Source organism: Pristiophorus japonicus, unplaced genomic scaffold, assembly GCF_044704955.1.
Source record: "Pristiophorus japonicus isolate sPriJap1 unplaced genomic scaffold, sPriJap1.hap1 HAP1_SCAFFOLD_348, whole genome shotgun sequence".
Taxonomy (NCBI): Eukaryota; Metazoa; Chordata; class Chondrichthyes; family Pristiophoridae; genus Pristiophorus; species Pristiophorus japonicus.
The window spans coordinates 347,454-370,020 of record NW_027253303.1 but is presented as its reverse complement, the minus strand read 5'-3'; the positions used below and the strand labels follow the sequence as shown (position 1 = coordinate 370,020).

Below are 22,567 nucleotides of genomic sequence, written 5' to 3'. Positions count from 1 at the left end.
ATCAGTGGAAGCATCCTCTCTGCATCCACCTTGTCGAGCCCCCTCATAATCTTATACGTTTCGATAAGATCACCTCTCATTCTTCTGAATTCCAATGAGTAGAGGCCCAACCTATTCAACCTTTCCTCATAAGTCAACCACCTCATCCCCGGAAGCTATATAAATACAAGTTGTTGTTGTAGTTCTTGACTGATCTTGTGTTTCCTTCTAATTATTTTCAGCCTTGACGTGGTCGTCTGCAATGTGGCTTTGGGTCTTCAGCTTGATTTTTGAATTTTGAACTAAATATAGAACGCATTTCATTTGTTCCCTAATTGTTTGAGTGGCTCGTGTTTTTCCTGTTTTCTAGGACTGATACCGATCACTCTTGGCACCAGAGGTATCGACCCCATCACTGGTGAAAGTGGCTCAGTTGTGGGTGCTCGTATAGATCCACAAACAAGGATTGTGGTGCCTGTTACACAGTCACCAGGAGGTTCTACAAGACGAAAACCAGCTGTGGAAATGGTAATATACTGGGGGGGGGTTGAAAGGGGGACGCCATTAAAATTCCAATAGGATCTCTTATTAACTTCCCCATTAGACAAAACATTTCTTACAAAAGCATTGGATTCCAGGGGTGATCCCCTGCTCCCAGGGAGGTGCCACATAGGCAGGGAACACGGGTTGGAAACTCCCCACTGGAGTGTGGTCATAGATTTCCATGTATAGCCATTCCTACATTACCGTTACTCACTACCAAGAAAGGCATGCACTAGTGTGTTCGTGCTGTGAGGATGACAAAGTGACTAAAGATACCTTTTTTTATACGAAAGAACATTTTCTAATGTACTTTATATGAATTTCATGCTCAAGTGAGTGGAGTCATTTCCATCTTGGACTCTCCTGTGTCGGTAACAAACACTTTATCAGGTTAGATGTTGTATAAAGCTCCAGGTTGGGTGATCTAATCGAGGTGTGATAAAGGGATTCGATGGGGTCCATGCAGAGAAACTATTTCCTTTGGTGGGGGAAATCAGAATAAGGAAACAAATGAGCCAAAATTCCCTTGATAACACCGCCCGTTACCGCTGGCAATGGGCGGCTAACAGGCGCAAAGGTTGACGGTCAGGCGGTAAGCGGCGTCCATGGCTCCGGAGAAGTTCAGTTGGGTCTTTGGTAGCGGCGCCCAGAGGTAACGCTGCGCCCTCTAACGCCACCCGCGTGGTCATCCAGCGTGTAGCGCCCCCTTGTGGCCGCTCCCGCGATATTTAGTCTCATCAGCAGCCTGAAAAAAGTGGTGTCAACATAGCGGAACTCGGGCGGAATCGCCCAGAGAGCAAGGTAAGTTGTTTTCTTTATTTATTTCTGTATGTTTTCATTATTTGTAACAGTGGGGAATTGTGTGTGTGTTTGGGTTGGAGAAATGTTAGTTTTTTTTTTCTTCCTGTTTTTCAACCAACATGTCGGCAGCCTCCCGTTGCAAAATTCGGTCGGCCTCCTGAGCTCCCGGTCCGCTGGCGTCCAAGGGTGAGCGTGCAACGCCACCGTTTAGCGCTGCTCTCTCATCTTTGGACGTCAAAACTCAATTTGGCGCCTAACGCCCGGCAGTAAAATTAGCACCCAGGCGGCGATACCGCCTCAAAAACGGCCATAACCAATTTCAACCCCATCGTCTTTAAATTAGAGCCAGGCCAATTAGGAGTGAAATCACTTTTTCCACACAAAGGGTAGTGGGAATCTGGAACACTCTATCCCAAAAAGCTGTGGATGCCGGGACAATTGCAATTTTCAAAACTGAGATCGGCAGAGTTATGTTTTGCAAAGCTGTCAAGGGATATGGAGAAAAGGTGGGTAAATGGAGTTGAGATACGGATCCACCATGATCTAATTGAATCGTGGAGCAGGCTCGAGGGGCTAACTGGCCGACTCCTGCTCCTATGTATTCTGCACCAATAATGTGCCTCAGCCCTGCCTCAGAAGAGCTCCCCCTACTGCTGCAACATAACATTTTTCCATTTCCCATACAAGCCATCCTGCAGCCTCTCTGAGTGAGATCGGCAATTAGTGCCAAATTAGGGGCAACTGGATTGAGATTTAACAAACGCATTCCACGTCAGATCTTCACAGCCAAAATACAGAGAACTGCTTTCAATCACGCCTCGATTTCAAAATTCTCATCCTTGTTTACAAATCCCTCCATGGCCTCGCCCCTCCCTATCTCTGTAATCTCCTCCAGCCTCACAACCCCCCGAGATGTCTGCGCTCCTCAAATTCTGCCCTCTTGAGATCCCTGATTATAATCGCTCAACCATCGGTGGCCGTATCTTCTGTTGCCTGGGCCCCAAGCTCTGGAACTCCCTGCCTAAACCGCTCCGCCTCTCTACCTCTCTTTCCTCCTTTAAGACGCTCCTTAAAACCTACCTCTCTGAACAAGATTTCACTCATCTGCCGTGATTTCTTCTTATATGGCTCGGTGTCACATGTATTTGTTTTGTCCTGTGAAGCGCCTTGGGACATGTTAAAGGCGCTATATAACTACAAGTTTTTGTTGTTGCTGGGTTTAAAAACCAGGCTGCAGAGGTGAAAGCACCGGGTGTATCCCACTCGCTCCCAAAAAGATTCACAATTTAAATTCTGCACGAACACTCAGTGCTCCGAGTTGATGGATATATCCGTGTTTCTGCTCAGCTCGACGTCCTCGAAGAGGAACGCCGTTGTAGACGTGCTCATTGGCATCTTCAGCGACAGAAGGAGGGAGCTCTTTTCATGGCTTTGAAGGGTTTGCTGCAGGAGGTATTTGACACCAAAGCTGGGTGCAAATTCGAAAAGGTAGAGTATTGTCAGCGTAAGGTCTTCAATAACCCGCTTCAAAGTTGAAATCCATTGCCATGGGTTTATTCAGTGTACAGTACTAGCAACAGCACTTAAACATACACTTGAAAGTTCGTACTTATAACCACATCTGATGGGTACTTTTCAGAATGGCAGGCAGTGACTAGTGGGGTACCGCAAGGTTCTATGCTGGGGCCCCAGCTGTTTACATTGTACATTAATGAGTTGGACGAGGGATTAAATGTAGTATCTCCAAATTTGCGGATGACAGTAAGTTGGATGGCAGTGTGAGCTGCGAGGAGGATGCTATGAGGCTGCAGAGTGACTTGGATAGGTTAGGTGAGTGGGCAAATGCATGGCAGATGAAGTATAATGTGGATAAATGTGAGGTTATCCACTTTGGTGGTAAAAACAGAGAGACAGACTATTATCTGAATGGTGACAGATTAGGAAAAGGGGAGGTGCAACGAGACCTGGGTGTCATGGTACATCAGTCATTGAAGGTTGGCATGCAGGTACAGCAGGCGGTTAAGAAAGCAAATGGCATGTTGGCCTTCATAGCGAGGGGATTTGAGTATGGGGCAGGGAGGTGTTACTACAGTTGTACAGGGCCTTGGTGAGGCCACACCTGGAGTATTGTGTACAGTTTTGGTCTCCTAACTTGAGGAAGGACATTCTTGCTAGCGAAGGTTCACCAGGCTGATTCCCGGGATGGCGGGACTGACATATTAAGAAAGATTGAATCAACTGGGCTTGTATTCACTGGAGTTCAGAAGAATGAGAGGGGATCTCATAGAAACGTTTAAAATTCTGACGGGTTTAGACAGTTAGATGCAGGAAGAATGTTCCCAATGTTGGGGAAGTCCAGAACCAGGGGTCACAGTCTAAGGATAAGGGGTAAGCCATTTAGGACCGAGATGAGGAGAAACTTCTTCACCCAGAGAGTGGTGAACCTGTGGAATTCTCTACCACAGAAAGTTGTTGAGGCCAATTCACTAAATATATTCAAAAAGGAGTTAGATGTAGTCCTTACTACTAGGAGGATCAAGGGGTATGGCGAGAAAGCAGGAATGAGGTACTGAAGTTGCATGTTCAGCCATGAAGTCATTGAATGGCGGTGCAGGCTCGAATGGCCGAATGGCCTACTCCTGCACCTATTTTCTATGTTTCTATGAAGATTGGTTGGGGATTCAGACCTGTGCTAACAGTTCTGAGCTCACTATATTGGGCCTTTCCAAACCCAATTACTCATTACAAACTGACACTTGTTATATATTTATCTCACTCCCTCTACGAGAAAATCCTCGCACTTCTGCATTGCATGATTGTACAACAGTTAAGGACAATTTACGTGACTTAAGGAAGGATGTTTCCTCTGGCTGGGGAGTCTAGAACCAGGGGTCACAGTCTCAGAATAAGGGGTCGGCCATTTAAGATTGAGATGAGGGGAAATTTCTTCACTCAGAGGATGGTGAATCTTTGGAATTCTCTACCCCAGAGGGCTGTGGAGGCTCAGTCGTTGAGTATATTCAAAACGGAGATAGATAGATTTTTGGATATTAAGGGAATCAAGGGATATGGGGATAGTGCAGGAAAGTGGAGTTGAGGTAGAAGATCAGCCATGATATTGAATGGCGGAGCAGGCTCGAGGGGCTGAATGGCCTACTCTTGCTCCTATTTCTTATGTTCTTATGCCTCATCAATAGATTTAGTTTTCCTCATTTAACGATTCCATTGGGCTAACAAGATAGAACTCGCTTACTTAGCAATAGTTTCACTCTTGTTACAAATACTTGCTATTCTGTTATGGTTCTGCAAGAGTAGTTCATATATGTAAATGAGTCTTGAGCCTTTGCCTCTTCAGAGCTCTTGGGAAGAACACAGTGGCTCTATTGCTTCTGCTCACTGTTTTGGTGATTATTCCTCTGTGGATTGTGTAGCTGGTCTCAATCTTTGTACCTGCTTTTGCTTAGGTTGAGGAGAAGGTGACGGCCATTGAAGATACCATTGAGTTGTTGCAAGACTCTGCCCAGAGTGAAGCGCACCGCAGGCACACCGAGGAGTCACACTTTGCATCCTTGATGCCGACTGACGTTGTGCTTTTGGTCTCTCGAGGTAATCCAGTGTCCGCAGCAGTCTAAATGCAGCGTTCAACCAATCCCTCCTCACACAACATTCATTCCATTTCCCAAGCAGAGGTGCTTCCAGACCACGGAGACACCAACGACACTTCCTGTGGATTTCTGATTATGTTCCCACCTCTACCCTTCACAGCCTTATTAGTGTCATTGTACTTACACTCTGATCTCTTTTAGTGATGCTGGTTGAGGGATAAATATTGGCCAGAACACCGGGGATAACTCCCCTGCTCTTCTTCGAAATAGTGCCATGGGATCTTTTACGTCCACCTGAGAGAGCAGACGGGGCCTCGGTTTAACGTCTCATCAGAAAGATGGCACCTCCGACAGTGCAGCACTCCCTCAGCACTACACTGGAGTGTCAGCCTAGATTTTTGTGCTCAAGTCTCTGGAGTGGGACTTGAACCCACAACCGTCTGACTAAGAGGCGAGTGTGCTGCCCACTGAGCCACAGTAAATGTAATTCTGCAAAGGGGAGGCTGAAACCTCATCAGATCTTTCTCTTAAAAAACATGGGAAAAATGTGAATCCTTCTAATCTTCCTGAGGTCTGTCTTGAAATGAGATTACAAGGTAGCTTCAAAAGATGGAGATCATTGGGCCTATTTGATTATGGGTAATAACACTTCCATCTTCCCGTTACAGCATCCAGCTGTAAATATATCCACTATCCTGGCCTTAACCACCCTCGTTGGCAACTTGTCTCAGGTATTGGTCACTCTGTGTAAAGAAATACTTCCCACGACCTATTCTAACTTGGCCTTCAGAACCCTGAGAATCTTAGTGTGCTGCCTGAATCTCTACATTGGAACAGAAAGGAAGTATGTTCCTCTGTTGGTTCTGAGGCACAGCACAGGATAGCTACAATATTCTGCATGGATCGTATTGAGTATTGTTTAGTTCATCTACCGGTCTTGTTGCTAATCTGAAGCATGTTGTCCCGTGTTCTTCAACATCTAGTGGACAAGGAGGAGGCGGAGCAGGAGCTGCTGTATTTAGCCGTGGCTCAGACATCCCTCGAAAAGGTGACACAGTTTATTCAAAAGATGCGTCAGGATGAGACTCGGCAGAAGGGTCGGCTGCAGGAATTACAGGAGGGTCTTGATCGGGAGGCAGAAGAAGTTTCTAAATTGAAGTATCAGCAGGTGAGCAACACTGATCAAACAGTGTGTACTTTTAAAATTATTCGCTCATGGGATGTGGGCGTCGCTGGCAAGGCCGGCATTTATTGCCCATCCCTAATTGTCCTCGAGAAGGTGGTGGTGAGCCGCCTTCTTGAACCGCTGCAGTCTTCTGTGTGGCAGTTTGTTACAACTGAGTGTCTCGCTGGGCCATTTCGGAGGGCAGTTAAGAGTCAACCACATTGCTGTGGGTCTGGAGTCACATATCGGCCAGACCCGGGTAAGGGCGGCAGATTTCCTTCTCTAAAGGACATTAGTGAACCAGATGGGTTTTTCCGACAATCCGGTAGTTTCGTGGACACCATTACTCATACTAGCTTTTTAATTCCAGATTTATTTAATTTACTGAATTTAAATTAAATCGCAGTCTCAGGATAAGGGGTCGGCCATTTAGGACTGAGATGAGGAGAAATCTCTTCACTCAGAGGGTGGTGAATCTTTGGAATTCTCTACCCCAGAGGGCTGTGGAGGCTCAGTCGTTGATTATGTTCAAGACAGAGATCGATAGATTTTTGGATGTTACGGGAATGAAGGGGCATGGGGATAGTGCAGGAAAGTGGAGTTGAGGTAGAAGATCAGCCATGATCTCATTGAATGGGCGGAGCAGGCTCAAGGGGCTGGATGGCCGACTCCTGCTCCTATTTCTTATGTTCTTGTGTGCAGGGCTATGGGGAAAGAGCAGGGGAATTGCAAGTAATTGGACAGCTCTTTCAAAGAGGGACAGGCATGATGGGCTGAATAGCCGCCTCCTTCGGTGCTGTAGCTTTCTGTGAGATAGACATCTTTTTAACAATGGGAGGACAAGCCGATAAAGCTTTAAAAAAAGCACATGGCATTTTAACTTTTGTAAATAAGGCCGTAGAGTACAAACACAGTCGGCTGCTGTGGAAGGCACCGTTGGCCAATCGGCAGCATTTACAGGTCACTATGGTTACCAACTCCATTTTGAGGCCATGACTGGCCTGTCAGTGCGGAGTTCGCCAGGTTAAAATCGACAGCAACGATTCCTAATACCAAGGTGAAGGACCAGGGCCCATTATGCAGGGCAGCGCCAAGGCTATAATGAGCACAACAGATGAGAAAGATCAGGAAATAGTGATTAGGGTGACCCCCAAGCTCGAGTTTGCACCTTAAAGATTGAAGGGGGAAAAAAAACCAAAACCTGAGGGAGGGAAGGAGTTCCACAGTTTCCAAATCCTGGGAAAGAATGGGTTCGAATGAGAGAGATGGGGGCCGAAATGCGGGGTCTCAGAGAGACCCGTTACTGCGCGTTTGTGGCGGCCATGCGGCGGAATCCCGTGGCCGCAGCTTTGTGATCAAATGGCCGCTCCGACCCAATCTCAGGTCGGGGGGGGGGGGGGTTTTACAGCCTGGACCCGATTCCACCCGGGGCTGATGACTGCCGCAAACGCCTCTTCGAAACGCGCACCGCCACTCTCCCTCACCTGAAAAATACCACCGACCCAAATTCAGGTCGGAAAATCGTAGCCCTGCCGCACGGTGCCCCCCGACAGCTTTCTGTGCCGGTGCACCTTATCCGGAGTGTGTGCGGCCCGGCAGCACGGCAGCCCTTCAAAGGGGAGGGCCCACTACCGCGGCCACCATGTAACTATTTTTGCTGGACGACTTCCCAATCGGCCAGCAAGGTAGTGCCCACGGGTTCGGCTGAGACGCCAACAGGCAGCCTGGCACACCCTCTTGGGTGCCAGGCCGCTGGCCCGGCCGAAACCCTCCCTGGTGGCCCAGTTGCCGAAGATCTAAAATTCCCGATTCTCTCCCCTTTAACGGAGGGGAGAGAGCGTGGTGACGCACACACGCCGTGACGTCACCACCACTCCGCCACTGATCGACCGTGGCGGAGTCCCGGTCCGACCCAACTTCAGCCCCGCAGCCTGCCTTCCTTTCAAAGTCCTGAAAATTGACCATCATGGATCCCTGCGATAAAATCAGGGAAAAAAACTCATCGGTGTGCCAGCATTTATTGAATTTCGGCCCCATGTTACGAGACTTGGGGCCCAAGTTTCAGCTTCAGTTGCTCCTGATTTTTTGGAGCAACTGGTGTAGAACGGAGTATCTTAGAAATTCAAATTCTCGCCATTTAGTTTGCTCCAGTTCTAGTCAGTTAGAACAGTTTCACTTTGGATCAGAATTTTTTTTTCAAAAGGGGGCGTGTCCGGCCACTTGCGCCTGTTTTCAAAGTTTCGGCAGTGAAAACTTACTCCAAACTAACTTAGAATGGAGTAAGTGAAGATTTTTGTACGCTCGAAAAAACCTTGTCTACACTTTAGAAAATCAGGCGTAGGTTACAAACCAGGCGTAGGGAATGGGGGGAGGGTTTAAAGGGAAGTTTACAAACATTAAACACTTCAGTTTTACAAATAAAGAGCCATCATCAATAATAAATGATAAAAACATCAATAAATCAACCAATAAATCAATCAAAAAAAATTAATAAGAAATAAAAAAATTTTTTAATCAATAAATAAAACATTTTCTACTTACTGACTGCAGCACCGGGAGCCCTCCAACAGCGTGCTGGGATCCCCCCCACCCCCCGTGTGTCTCTGTCAGTGTCTCTATCTCTCTGTCTGTCTGTGTCTGTGTTTCCGACAGCGAGGGGAGGGGGGGCAGGGAGAGGGGAGGGAGGGAGGGAGGGATGGGAGAGAAGGGGGGGAGGAAAAGGGGAAGGGGGGGAGGAGAAGGGGAAAGGGGGGGAGGAGGAGAAGGGGAAAGGGGGGGAGGAGGAGAAGGAGAAGGGAAAAGGGGGGGAAGGAGAAGGGGGGAGAAAGGAGAAAGGGAGAGAAATGAGAAGGGGGGAGAAAGGAGAAAGGGGGGAAGGAGGGGGAGGGGAGGAGAGGGGGGGAGAAAGGAGAGGGGGAGAGAAGGGGAAGGGGGGAGAGAAGGGGAGGGGGGTGAGGAGGAGAAGGGGGAGAAGGGGAAGGGGGGAGGAGGAGAAGGGGAAGGGGAAAGGGGGGGAGGAGGAGAAGGAGAGGGGGAAGGAGAAGGGGGGGAGAAAGGAGAAGGGGGGGAGAAAGGAGAAGGGTGGGGAGAGAAAGGAGAAGGGGGGAGAAAGGAGAAAGGTGGGGAGAGAAAGGAGAAGGGGGGAGAAAGGAGAAGTGGAGGGAAGGAGGGGGGAAAGGGGGGAAGGAGAATGGGGGGAAAGGAGAAGGGGGGGGGAGGAGAAGGGGGCGGGAGGCTGAACGGGCCGGGCCCGGCCGGGCCCAAGACTTCGTGCAGGGCCCATCCCCAGCACCAGATTTACAGGTAGGTGGCGTTGGGTTGGGTCGGGTCTGGGATCGGGAGCGCGGGTCGGGTTGCAGGGGGGAGGAGGGAGGTCGGGTTGGTTCGGTGGGGGGGGGGAGGGAGGGAGCGCGGGTCGGGTCGTTTTGGTTCGGGTCGGGGGGGGGGGGTCAGAGGGAGGTCGGGTCAGTTCGTGTCGGGGGCGGGATGAGGGACGTCAGGTTGGGTCGGGTTCGGTCCGGGTGGTGGGGGGCAGGGTCGGGAGCGCGGGTCGGGTCGGGGGGGTGGTGGGAGGGAGGTCGGTTCAGGTCGGGGTGGGGGGGGGGAGGGAGGGAGAGGGAGGTCAGGTTTGAGGACGGGGGGGGGAGCGCGGGTCGGGTCCAGTCCGGGGGGTCGGGTCGGGTCTGTGGGAGGGGGGGGGAAGCGGGAGTCGAGTCGGGTCGGGAGGAAACAGGAGCTGGGCGTGGGAGGCAGCCTTATTCACGCAGCCCCAGTGAGGCCATTCGGCCAGGGCTAGGGGCTGCGTGCTTCGGGCCCCTCCCTCACAGTTTTGGGCGCCTGGAGCTGCTGCACATGCGCGCCCACTGTAGCGCGCATGTGCAGAGGTCCCGGCACTGTTTTCAGCGCAGGGACCTAGCTCCGCCCCCTACAGCTCGTGCTGCGCCGCGCCCAACTCAAGAGGACCAGCAGGGAGCCGGAGAATACGGAAGTTTTTTTTAGGCGCACTTTGTGGCGCGATAAACGGGCGTCCAGGTCGGGGCTGCGCCGTTCTAGGTGCGGCTCGAAACTTGGGCCCTTGGTTTCAACACGGTGAGGATGTGAAACTCGATTTGCTGACGGTAATTACTTTTCCCTTTTCCGGCCCAGTTCATATCAACCCGCACAAATCTGAATTAAACCTAAGTTTATCATATTAGGCTTGTACCTCTTACTGAGTAAAGCTTATCCCTTGATTCTCACCCGTACAATCGTTACTCCCAAGGGAGCCTGGTCCAGAATACCTTGATCCGCCACTCTCTTCTTCTAGGTGAAAACCCTTCTGACTCAAGAGTTTCAGAGAGACATAATGACCAGATGGACCGGCCTTGACACGGTCTACATCAGACTGGAGCATCTCCGTGATCTGGCAGAGCTGTGTGCTGAGGAGGCCAAGGTAAACACTGCCCATTGGAACAACCACTGATGTTTGTGACAGATAGTGAAATATCCATCAGAATATCGCAATGTACAGAACCGGGGAAGACCATTGGGGTCTATCTAGCCAGTTCCAATGTATAGGAGATATCATAACTCTCAAACCCTCAAAGCAACGCAGTACCAAATATTTCTCCAGTTATTCAACCAGCCCTCACTTGAATTTATTGACCTTAACCCCCCCCAGCCTCCCTTTACAATCTATGCCAAGCATTCATCGCCTTCTGTGTTAAGTAGTTAAATCTAAACTATCTTTTCACCCTCCTGTATTAACTCTACTCGAGTCAACTACAAGGTAATATATTATTGGGATAGGCTTCTTCGTTGTTGTATGGAGGTGAACCAGGGCTAGATAATTCAAACTCACCAGCTAACCTCACTGCCCTGGAGAACAAGCATTAAAAAAAAGAAAGACTTGTATTTATATCACGGCTTTCAAAGTCCCAAAACGCTTTACAGCCAATGAAGTACTTTTTGGAGTGTAGTCACTGTTGCGATGTGGGAAATGCGGCAGCCAATTTGCGCACAGCAAGCTCCCTCAAACAGCAATGTGATAATGACAAGATAGTCTGTTTATTTTAGGTTGATTGAGGGATAAATATTAGCCAGAACACCGGGCCACGGGATCTTTTACGTCCACCTGAGAGAGCAGACAGGGCCGCGATTTAACATTTAATCCGAAAGACGGCACCTCCGACAGTGCAGCACTCCCTCAGCACCGCACTGGAAGTGTCAGCCTGGATTTATGTGCTCAAGACCCTGGAGTGGGGACTTGAACGCACAACCTTCTGGCTCTGGGGCGAGTGTGCTGCCCACTGAGCCACGGCTGACACACGGTAAATAGTGGCTCACACCTTGTGTAACTTTCCATTTTAGGGTATTCTCTTTGGAGGCCTCTACTGTTTTGGAGACTATCAGTTGATGGGGAGCCCAGCGGCTGGTCATTTTCAGGGGGTTCCGGATTCTACCAGCCGGAAGATGCTTCCTCTTCTCAAACAGCTGATCAACCTGCTGGAGGCCGACAGGAACATCATCCTATCGCCAGACACGCTGAATCTGGTATCACGCAAAGGTAACCATTGCACTTATTTCGGGCTTCGATTGGTTTTTCATCTCCACACCCTCAGTAATTGAGTGTTACATGCTCTGGTGGTTTGAATATGTGCTTTTGGCCAATATGGTTCTCCATCTCCACCAATCCTGTGCCCATCTATTGCCCTACTGCATATACCTTCACCCATGGTTGAGTTCATCTCCATTCCAGCATGACGCATCCAGTCTCCATACTAGCAATCTTGTACCAGTCTCACAACCGAGACCATCAAACTGGGCGCTGTTAACTCATTGCCACCATGCGCAATGTGAAAGTCTAAATTCAGTTTGTTTGTAACTTCACTGGATATCAGTGAGAACAGGTTTAGCTTCTTGACTAGTGCTGTCTTGTGCTGAGAGCAAAATGGAATTTTTAAAAAATACGCTTGTCAAGCACAATTACAACATACATCAGTGTCTTTAACGTAATGACTCTTCCAAACACAAGCTCAAACACAAACAACAGGTGTTTCTGCTCCACACAAGCCTCCTCCCACCCTATTTCATCTAAGCCTAACTGCATACCGTACTATTCCCTTCTCCCTCGTCTACTGATTTCCCTTCTCCTTAAAGGCATCTCTGCTATTCGTCTCAACTGCTCCCTGTGGTGGCAAGTTCCACATTCTAACAACTCTCTGGATAAAGAAGTTTCTCCCGCATTCTTTACTGGATGTAGTGGTGACTATCTTGTATTTATGACTCTTGATTTTGGATTCCTGCACAACTGGAAACATTTTCTCTACGTCTACACTATCAAACTGCTTCATTATTTTAAAGACCTCTACTAGGTGGTATAATACCGCGAGAACATCAGTACCATTGCAGTTATGTTACAAACTGCTCCTTCACCTGCTTTAAGTGATATCAATTATGCTCACAGTGAATTTATCTTTCAGCAGAACTGCTAAGGAAAATAAAATATCTGTTGACACTATTACATTTTAATCATGCAGGTATTATCTGCTAACTCTAATCCATATTGTTTGCCTTAATTACACCAATGACAGAGAATTAAGATTTGTTGATCATTTCAGTTTTCTGATGGTGAATTTGTTCAATGGAATTTCATCAGCTTCACTGTAGAAACATATCCATTGGGACCGAACTGCAATAATGCTAATTTTGCATCTCTCAAGTGGCTTCCTGGTGTCCTGGCCAATATTTAGCCCTCAATCAACATAACAAACCCAGATTATCTAGTCATTATCACATTGCTGTTTGTGGGAGCTTGCTGTGCGCAAGTTGGCTGCCGTGTTTCCCACATTACAACAGTGACTACACTCTAAAAGTACTTCATTGGCTGTAAAGCGCTTTGAGACGTCCGGTGGTCATGAAAGACGCTATATAAATACAAGTCTATCTTTCTTTCTTTCTTTCAAGACGCTCCTTAAAACCTACCTCTTTGACCAAGCTTTTGGTCACCTGCCCTAATTTCTCCTTATGCGGCTCAGTGTTAGATTCTTTTGTCTCATAATACTCCTGTGAAGCGCCTTGGGACGTTTCACTACGTTAAAGGTGCTATACAAATGTAAGTTATTGTTGTTAACAGCCACTTAGCATCTGTTACTTTGACTTTAATGGTAGATCTTTGTGTTTCTTGCAGAGCAAGACTGGGCCAAGCTGCTTGCACAATCTCCACTCTACAAGCTCCTTCAGGAAATAAATGAACACCTGAGAGCCAATCCTGAGGCAGAAGAGCCGTCACAGGCCGAAGACCATCAGCAGGACGCAAGTCAACCCGAAGCCAAATTCCAAGGTACAGCCACTCAATAACTGATCAGTCCAGAGTCAAATGCGAAACTGTAGAACTTAACTGGAATATGTTATATCTTCAGTACAACTCACAAGCACACACAAGCTGAAAGATGGCTTCTAACATCAGGAACTCCAGTCAGGTGACCTGTTCCCTCTTTACTGTTGTAAACAGCACTGGCTGCAGTGCCACAGTAGTCCACAGGTGGCGCTATATATATTACACTTCTCCCTCCTTAATGAAGAAGTAAGCATAACAACTAATCATCATAACTTGTATGGTTATACATAACCGAAAGATATGGACTTATTTTGCCATATTTATAAATCAAGCTTAACCACTTGTTTTCTGTTTCGAAGAGGATACCTTCGCTCTCGAACAGAACCTTCCAAACATGGTGTCGAATTTAAACTCATTTGAGGCTGATCCTGATCTTGAACTTGTGTTATTTCTGGTGAAAGAAACCCTTTTGCCTGATACTCTCTTGGGGCAGTCAATTGAAACGCGGTACCATGTCGTTTCAGAAACAGGCAGACCGTACATTGATATTATGGACGCACAGTGGACATGTGAAGGAAATCTGGTGCCGTTGACTGTGGAGAAGATTTCTGTGACCGAACTTGTTGTCTATCGTTTTGGAATCTTCGTGGTTCAGTTGGTGAAGAGATCAATCAATGTGAGAGTTTCTTGTGACTTTAGTGATAATAAGGATAATTTGAATCCTGCACACTCACTGTCTTAAAGTTAAGATTCATCATCCTCTATTTTACTTGAACTCATTCTTTCCTAAGATCTCAAAACTAGGAAACTTGCTAACCAACAACAATTTGTATTTTATAGCGCCTTTAAAATAGTGAAACGTCCCAAGGTGCTTCGCAGGAGTGTTATGAGACAAAAAATTTGTTAATATTGCCCTAATATTGCCCTCTGGCATCAGACGTGGCTCAGTGGGCAGCACACTCGCCTCTGAGTCAGAAGGTTGTGGGTTCAAGTCCCACTCCAGGGAGTTGAGCACAAAAATCCAGGCTGACACTCCCAGTGCAGTACTGAGGGAGTGCTGCACTGTTGAAGGTGCTGTCTTTTGGATGAGAGATTAAACCGAGACCCTGTCTGCCCTCTCAAGTGGACATAAAAGAAGAGTAGGGGAGTACTTCCCAGTGTCCTGGCCAATATTTATCCCTGAATCAGCATCACTAAAAACAAGTTATCTGGTCATTGTCACATTGCTCTTTGTGGGAGCTTGCTGTGCACAAATTGGCTGCCGCGTTTCCTACATTACAACAGTGATTACACTTCAAAAGTACTTCATTGGCTATGAAGCGCTTTGGTCCGGTAGTCGTGAAAGGCGCTATATAAACGCAAGTCTTTCTTTCTAGATGTTACTGTATGTCACGAAATATAGCAGTAACATTTTCACGTTTCTTTAAAGGCTCCAGAGATCAATCTGCTTCTTGCCTCCAGTTTGCCGACTAACAATTATACACGAAATGCTTTCCGCAATTCCTTCTTCTATCAGGTATGTAACTCATGGTAATTTATTTCTCTACCAGCAACTGAACAGGCAAGGGGCAGAACCTCCGCCCATCCCCGACAAGGCTTCGATGCTGGGGATGTTGGCCTGAGCGACAACACTGACGTTGGTGCGCCTATCCTGCCAATGGATTTGCAGGATCTTGTGGAGGCAGCGTAGGTGGTACTTCTCCAGTGCTTTGAGGTGCGGCTGTACATACTCTGCCTCTGAAGCATATAGGAGGACGGGTATCACTACTGCTCTGTAGACCATGAGTTTGGTGCCGGGTTTGAGGTCCTGGTCTTTAAACACTCTTCCTTAGGCGACTGAAGGCTGCACTTTCACACTGAAGGTGGTGTTGGACTTCGTTATCGATGTCTGCCCTTGTTGACAGTAGGCTCTCGAGGTACGGAAAATGGTCCCCGTTGTCTAAGGCCTTGTCATGAAGCTTCACATCTCTGGCTAGAGATGTAGGGGAAATGTATCTTTACTGCATTAGCAGTAATCCGGCAAAGCCCACTAATTATGGAACGCATCCGGTCTTCATTCCATCCTGATGTGACAACTCATTCGAAATTTGGTGGCTCCAATCTCATTGGCCGAGCTTGCTAGACAGTGTGGGCACAACGAAAATAACTGTTCCATTCTTTAGCATTGTTCTTCATCAGTTCAACACAAAGTGGAAGCAATTTTGCATTTGATAGCATATTGTATCTTCAAAGGTTATAAAGTGACTGTAATGTATGTACCTGTGAGTATGCTGTGGGAGTCCTCCCTCTATTTATTGGGGACTTGACCTGGAGGATGTTGCACGGAGCAGTCCCATGCAATACGTTTTTAAATAAGTTCACGGGATCCCAAGACGCCTGCAATTTCTGCGGTCTGGAAGAGTCCATGTTCCATGTTTTTATCGAATGTGTGAGGTTGCAGCCCCTCTTCCAATATTTGAAGGGGCTGCTCCTCAATTTCTGGTTACACTTCAGTCCCACGCTCCTGATCTTTGGGCACCCTGTGCAGAGGGGAGCGGGCAGGTCAGAAGGCCTCCTTGTAGGACTGCTCCTGGGCACGGCCAAGAGCGCCATCAGCCGGTCTAGGCAGCGGGCGGTCGAGGCGGTCGTTCAGCCCGACTGCCTGCCTGTCTTCCGCGGTTCCATCTGAGCCAGGGTGTCCCTGGAGATAGAGCACGCGGTGTCCACCAGTACGCTCGCGGTCTTCCGCGAGAGGTGGGCGCCGGAGGGACTGGAGTGCATCATCACCCTCGGCAACCACATTTTAATTTGATCATTATTGTTTAAAGTTTAATTTGTCTGTTTGTCGGTTTTAGTGCCCCCCCCTCCCACCACCCAGGGGGCACTTGTATAATTTGTGTTTTTAGTGCCTTCAAAAAAAAACACAAAAACACAAAAACACAAAAAAACTAAGGGGCATTTGTTTGAAAGTGTTTAGAGTATGTGTGTGTGTGTGTGTATCCCTTTAATCAGGGGGCACTTGATTTAACAATTTAATTGTTCACAACAAAATAGTTGTCGAGCTGTTGCATTGTGAGTGGCTCAGCCAGTCATGTGATGTTCACAAGACTCAATAAAACCCCAGTCCATTGGGACTAGGTCATCCACGATGAGGTATGCAGTTGTGAGCCTAGTGGATGAACTGGTAATGTGTCGTGTGATTGTTAAACCTTTGTTAATAAACCAACTAGTTCTTAATAGCAATGTGTTGCTATGAATTCCTAAACAAAGAACCCATGAAGCAAATACATTACAGTGACTTTCAAAGTTTTTTATTCCAGCATTCTCGGCAAAGGCTGTATATTCGCCAACAGCGATTGGCATCGGTGGGCGACTTCTGCCTCCTCCTAGTCCACTGCTTGGCTCACCTCACTGCAGACGAGCTGAGTGATGACTCCAATCCTCAGTTTCTCAAGCTCTTTCACCAGGTACTGTTGTACAGTTTTGTAGCGACATAATTAAATTCCTCACAGACTAAACAGGGATTGAGCAGTAAAGGTAGCCACTTTATTGATTTATACATTCTTCTTAAGCAGTCAAATCTGAAATCAAATGCCTATTGTCTCGCAATCAAATCCCCTGTGCTCGCTGACCTACATTGGCTTGCGGTTAAGCAACGCCTCGATTGCAAAATTCTCATCCTTGTTTTCAAATCTCTCCATGGCCTCGCCCCTCCCTATCTCTGTAATCTCCTCCAGCCCCACAACCCCCCCGGGATGTCTGCGCTCCTCTAATTCTGCCCTCTTGAGCATCCCTGATTATAATCACTCAACCATTGGTGGCCGTGCCTTCTGTTGCCTAGGTCCCAAGCTCTGGAACTTCCTGCCTAAACCTCTCTGCCTCTCTTTCCTCCTTCAAGACGCTCCTTAAAACTTATCTCTTTGAGCAAGCTTTTGGTCACCTGCCCTAATTTCTACTTATGCAGCTCGGTGTAAAAGGTGCTATATAAATACAAGTTGTTGTTGTTGTGCTCTAATCCCAGGCGTTGAAGGCCTTGTTCAAGGACATGTTCTTCACCAGACTCCGGATTCCTCCTGCCTTGCATGCACATGAGCCGAGGGCTTTAACGTGGGACAACCTATTCCGAAAAGAACTCTACCCGGAAACCTATACTGACGCAATTTCTGATTTACTGGACGTTAAACTAAAGGATCCAAAAGTCTTGGCATTTCTTGCAGAGGTAATAGTTGTGTTGTTAATTCAACAGAACATAGTTTTAAGGCAAGTGTGCAATGACAGTTTGACTACTTCCTTGGTTTAAAGCAATTCTGAGCTCCACAAGTATCTAAAGAAGTCAGTGCAAAGAATGAAAGGCTTGCCACCTTAACACTCAGAAACATCACAATGCCCTTTGCATATGATGAATTACTTTGAAATGCAGTGACTGTTAAGGAAGCAAAGGTGGCAGATATTTTGCAAGATACTACAAACGGCAATAAGAACGTAAGAAATAGGAGCAAGAGTAGGCTATTTGGCCCGTGGAGCCTATTCCGCCATTCAATAAGATCATGGCTGATCTTCTACCTCAACTCCCCTTTCCTGCCCTATCCCCATATCCCTCAATTCCCTTAGTATCTAAACATCTAGCGATCTTTGTCGTGAATATACTCAATGACTGAGCCTCCACAGCCCTCTGGGGTAGAGAATTCATAGAATCATAGATATGTATGGCACAGAAGGAGGCCATTCCGCCCATTCCAATACGATGAATGACCAGTTCCTCTGCAATTGGTGCCGCTGATTGAGGGCTAAATATGTATATTCATACCAGTGAAACTGTCCCATTACAACATGGTGGCATCTCGTAACAAGTTCCTTAACGTGAAGGCAGTGCTCAGTTCACTAATGGGAGGACATCTCAGGGACAATTCCTGATGTCTCCAAGAATCTGAGACTTCATAAAGTAAATGGAAATGGCCAGGCAGCAGAAAACCTACAGATTAAAGCTTCTTGAAAAATATTGGTAAATTAATCCAAAGAGGCCCAATTTGGATCCATACTGCAGACTCTTCACTGATCCAAAGTAATATGCTCTTATGAGGGAATCTTTCTTAAGTGATCTGCTAAATGGTCTCTTTCAGCACCTGCAGCAAAGCAAAGAAACCAGGAACGACAACATATCTGGGGCCCCAGTGAAAGGCCAGCGAGCTGAACGTCTGCAGGGCCAGAGCGCAATGCAGAACGATGGGTAAGGTGTAACTGTACTGACACTAAGGTCCCGTTGCTTTAAAGCTGTATACATCCTGCATAAAGTGTCCAATGATTAAGATTAACCTGTAAAGATAAGTCAACAACTCTTTATTAAGGGTACATTCTTTAAGTACGTCATTTGTTACAATGTCAACATAAAACATTGTGGTATATTTTTGTATCACAGCATATTGTGATATACCCCTGTATCACAGTGTACCATGTATACCCCAGTATCACAGCGTATTGTGTATACCCCTGTATCACAGTATATTGTGACATAAACCTGTATCACAGCGTATTGTGACATATACCTGTATCACAGTATATTGTGACATACACCTGTATCACAGCGTATTGTGTATACCCCTGTATCACAGCGTATTGTGTATACCCCAGTATCACAGCGTATTGTGTATACCCCTGTATCACAGTATATTGTGACATACCCCTGTATCACAGCATATTGTGACATACACCTGTATCACAGCGTATTGTGTATACCCCAGTATCACAGCGTATTGTGTATACCCCTGTATCACAATATATTGTGACATACACCTGTATCACAGCATATTGTGACATACACCTGTATCACAGCGTATTGTGTATACCCCTGTATCACAGTATATTGTGACATACACCTGTATCACAGCATATTGTGACATACACCTGTATCACAGCATATTGTGTATACCCCTGTATCACAGCATATTGTGACATACACCTGTATCACAGCGTATTGTGTATACCCCTGTATCACAGTATATTGTGACATACACCTGTATCACAGCATATTGTGTATACCCCTCTATCACAGTATATTGTGACATACACCTGTATCACAGCGTATTGTGTATACCCCTGTATCACAGTATATTGTGACATACACCTGTATCACAGCGTATTGTGATACCTAATAAGCCATTGAGGGAGCCTGAAACGAATCTTTAAAGAACCTGAAGACATTAAATGCTCCTTTTACCCATTCCCACTTGCTACAATAGATGTTCACAGTCCATGGCTAGGATAAATGCTGTCTTATTGGAACGTCAGTGGAATTACACCATATTGCATCTTTAGCAAAAAAAGCCAGTAATGTATTCCTGTCTCTCAATGTGTTATAATTCAGGATATCCAATGAGGTTATAATTTGAACACTCGCAGGTTGCCTTGTGGAAAACTAGCTTCACTGGGGTAATGGTTACCTTGATGCCTGGGGGTAAAACTGGCATTGCGATTGGCTGCCTACTATAGACACCGCCTGATTTTCATTTGCATTAGATGAGATGTTAAACCGAAGCTCCATCTGCTCTCTCTCAAGTGGACGTAACCGATCCTATGGCCACTATTTCGAAGAAGAGCATGGGTGTCCTGGCCAATATTTATCCCTCGACCAACATGGTTAAAAACAGATTATCTCATTGCTGTATGTGGGAGCTTGCTGTGCACAAATTGGCTGCTGCTTTTACTAGATTGTAACACTGACTATACTTGAAAGGTACTTCATTGGCTGTAAAGCGCTTTGAGACGTCCTGAGGTCAAGAAAGATGCTATATAAATGCAAGTCTTTCTTTCTTTCATATCGGGAGGGTTTCTATAACGGCAAATTCGACTTTAAGATGAAATGACGTATGTGTTTGTCAGAAATTCTGCCCCCGTTATTTTATTGGAGGTGATTACTGCTTTTAAAAAAAGGTTACTTTTCAACTAATGTAAGGGATAAAGCTATTTCAGACACATTAAGAATGTGTGCATTGGTATCCTGTGACATAATAAGGGCTCAAGAGAAGATTAGCTTCATGGATGGGTGATAAAAATGAGATGCATTGCTGCTGTAAAATTAACTTTATATCTGTTCACACAGAGTTAGCTTCGAATCAAAATCAGAACTGGATTTGGAGGACATTGAAGAGAAGATGGATAACATAACCGTGGAGCTCACCGCAATCTTTGAGTCAGAGCAGAAGGGACAGGAGAGCACTGTGTCTGTATCAAAGAAGAGAGCCTTCTTAAAAGAGATTGAAGAACTGGAAGCAGAATTAGCTAGCAGGAAAAAATGAACTCCTTGAATGCAAGTATATAAGAAATAGGAGCAGGAGTCGGCCATTTAGCCCCTCGAGCCTGCTCCGCCATTTAATAAGATCACGGCTGCTCTGATCTTGGCTGCAACTCCACTTCCCTGCCCGCTCCCCATCACCCTTGACTCCCTTATCGTTCAAAAATCTGTCTAGCTCCATCTTGAATATATTCAATGACCCAGTCTCCACAGCTCTCTGGGGTAGAGAATTTCAAAGATTCACGACCCTCTGAGAGAAGAAATTCCTCCCCATTTCCGTTTTAAATGGGCGACCCCTTATTCTGAAACTATGCCCCCTAGTTCTAGATTCCCCCACGAGGGAAGACATCCTCTCTGCATCTACCCTGTCAAGCCTCCTCAGAATCTTATACATTTCAATTCTTCTAATTCCTCTCATTCTTCTAAACTCCAATGAGTATAGGCCCAATCTTTTCAACCTTTCTTCAGAAGACAACCCCTTCAACCTCGTGAGCCTTCTCTGAACTGCCTCCAATGCAAGTATACCCCTCCTTAAATAAGGAGACCAAAACTATATGCAGGAGTCCAGGTGTGGCCTCACCAATACCCTGTACAGTTGTAGCAGGACTTCCTTATTTTTATACATCCCCCTTTGCTCCTGTACTATAGCTGTATTACCGCACTGTATAAAATAATATGATATATTCATAAGGACAATGTTGTAGGGCTATGGGGAAAGAGCAGGAAAGTGGGACTAATTGGACAGATCTTGCAAAGAGTCGGCACAGACACGCTGGAACATAGAAACATAGAAACATAGAAAATAGGTGCAGGAATAGGCCATTTGGCCCTTCTAGCATGCACCGCCATTCAATGAGTTCATGGCTGAACATGCAACTTAAGTACCCCATTCCTGCTTTCTCGCCATACTCCTTGATCCCCCGAGTAGTAAGGACTACATCTAACTCCTTTTTGAATATATTTAGTGAATTGGCCTCAACAACTTTCTGTGGTAGAGAATTCCACAGGTTCACCACTCTCTGGGTGAAGAAGTTTCTCCTCATCTCAGTCCTAAATGGCTTACCCCTTATCCTTAGACTGTGACCCCTGGTTCTGGACTTCCCCAACATTGGGAACATTCTTCCTGCATCCAACCTGTCTAAACCCATCAGAATTTTAAACGTTTCTATGAGGTCCCCTCTCATTCTTCTGAACTCCAGTGAATACAAGCCCAGTTGATCCAGTCTTTCTTGATAGGTCAGTCCCGCCTTCCCGGGAATCAGTCTGGTGAACCTTCGCTGCACTTCCTCAATAGCAAGAATGTCCTTCCTCAGGTTAGGAGACCAAAACTGTACACAATACTCCAGGTGTGGCCTCACCAAGGCCCTGTACAACTGTAGCAACACCTCCCTGCCCCTGTACTCAAATCCCCTCGCTATGAAGGCCGACATGCCATTTGCTTTCTTAACCGCCTGCTGTACCTGCATGCCAACCTTCAATGACTGATGTACCATGACACCCAGGTCTCGTTGCACCTCCCCTTTTCCTAATCTGTCACCATTCAGATAATAGTCTGTCTCTCTGTTTTTACCACCAAAGTGGATAACCTCACATTTATCCACATTATACTTCATCTGCCATGCATTTGCCCACTCACCTAACCTGTCCAAGTCACTCTGCAGCCTCATAGCATCCTCCTCGCAGCTCATACTGCCACCCAACTCAGTGTCATCCGCAAATTTGGAGATACTACATTTAATCCCCTCGTCTAAATCATTAATGTACAATGTAAACAGCTGGGGCCCCAGCACAGAACCTTGCGGTATCCCACTAGTCACTGCCTGCCATTCTGAAAAGTACCCATTTACTCCTACGCATTGCTTCCTGTCTGACAACCAGTTCTCAATCCA

General features: G+C 46.7%; 1 protein-coding gene across 1 annotated transcript; it reads left to right on the top strand.

Moving 5' to 3' along the window:
* Nucleotides 1-1,127: 1,127 nt before the first annotated feature.
* LOC139250092 (uncharacterized) lies at nucleotides 1,128-22,125 on the top strand. The gene is made up of 14 exons (XM_070872668.1): nucleotides 1,128-1,174; nucleotides 1,709-1,829; nucleotides 2,671-2,811; nucleotides 4,788-4,929; nucleotides 5,912-6,096; nucleotides 10,400-10,525; nucleotides 11,443-11,638; nucleotides 13,262-13,414; nucleotides 13,936-14,087; nucleotides 14,841-14,927; nucleotides 16,711-16,857; nucleotides 17,412-17,609; nucleotides 18,511-18,617; nucleotides 20,487-22,125. Exons 1-14 carry the CDS (start codon nucleotides 1,128-1,130, stop codon nucleotides 20,680-20,682), a joined length of 1,998 nt encoding a protein of 665 aa, XP_070728769.1. The 3' UTR covers nucleotides 20,683-22,125.
* The last annotated feature ends 442 nt before the right edge of the window (nucleotides 22,126-22,567 follow it).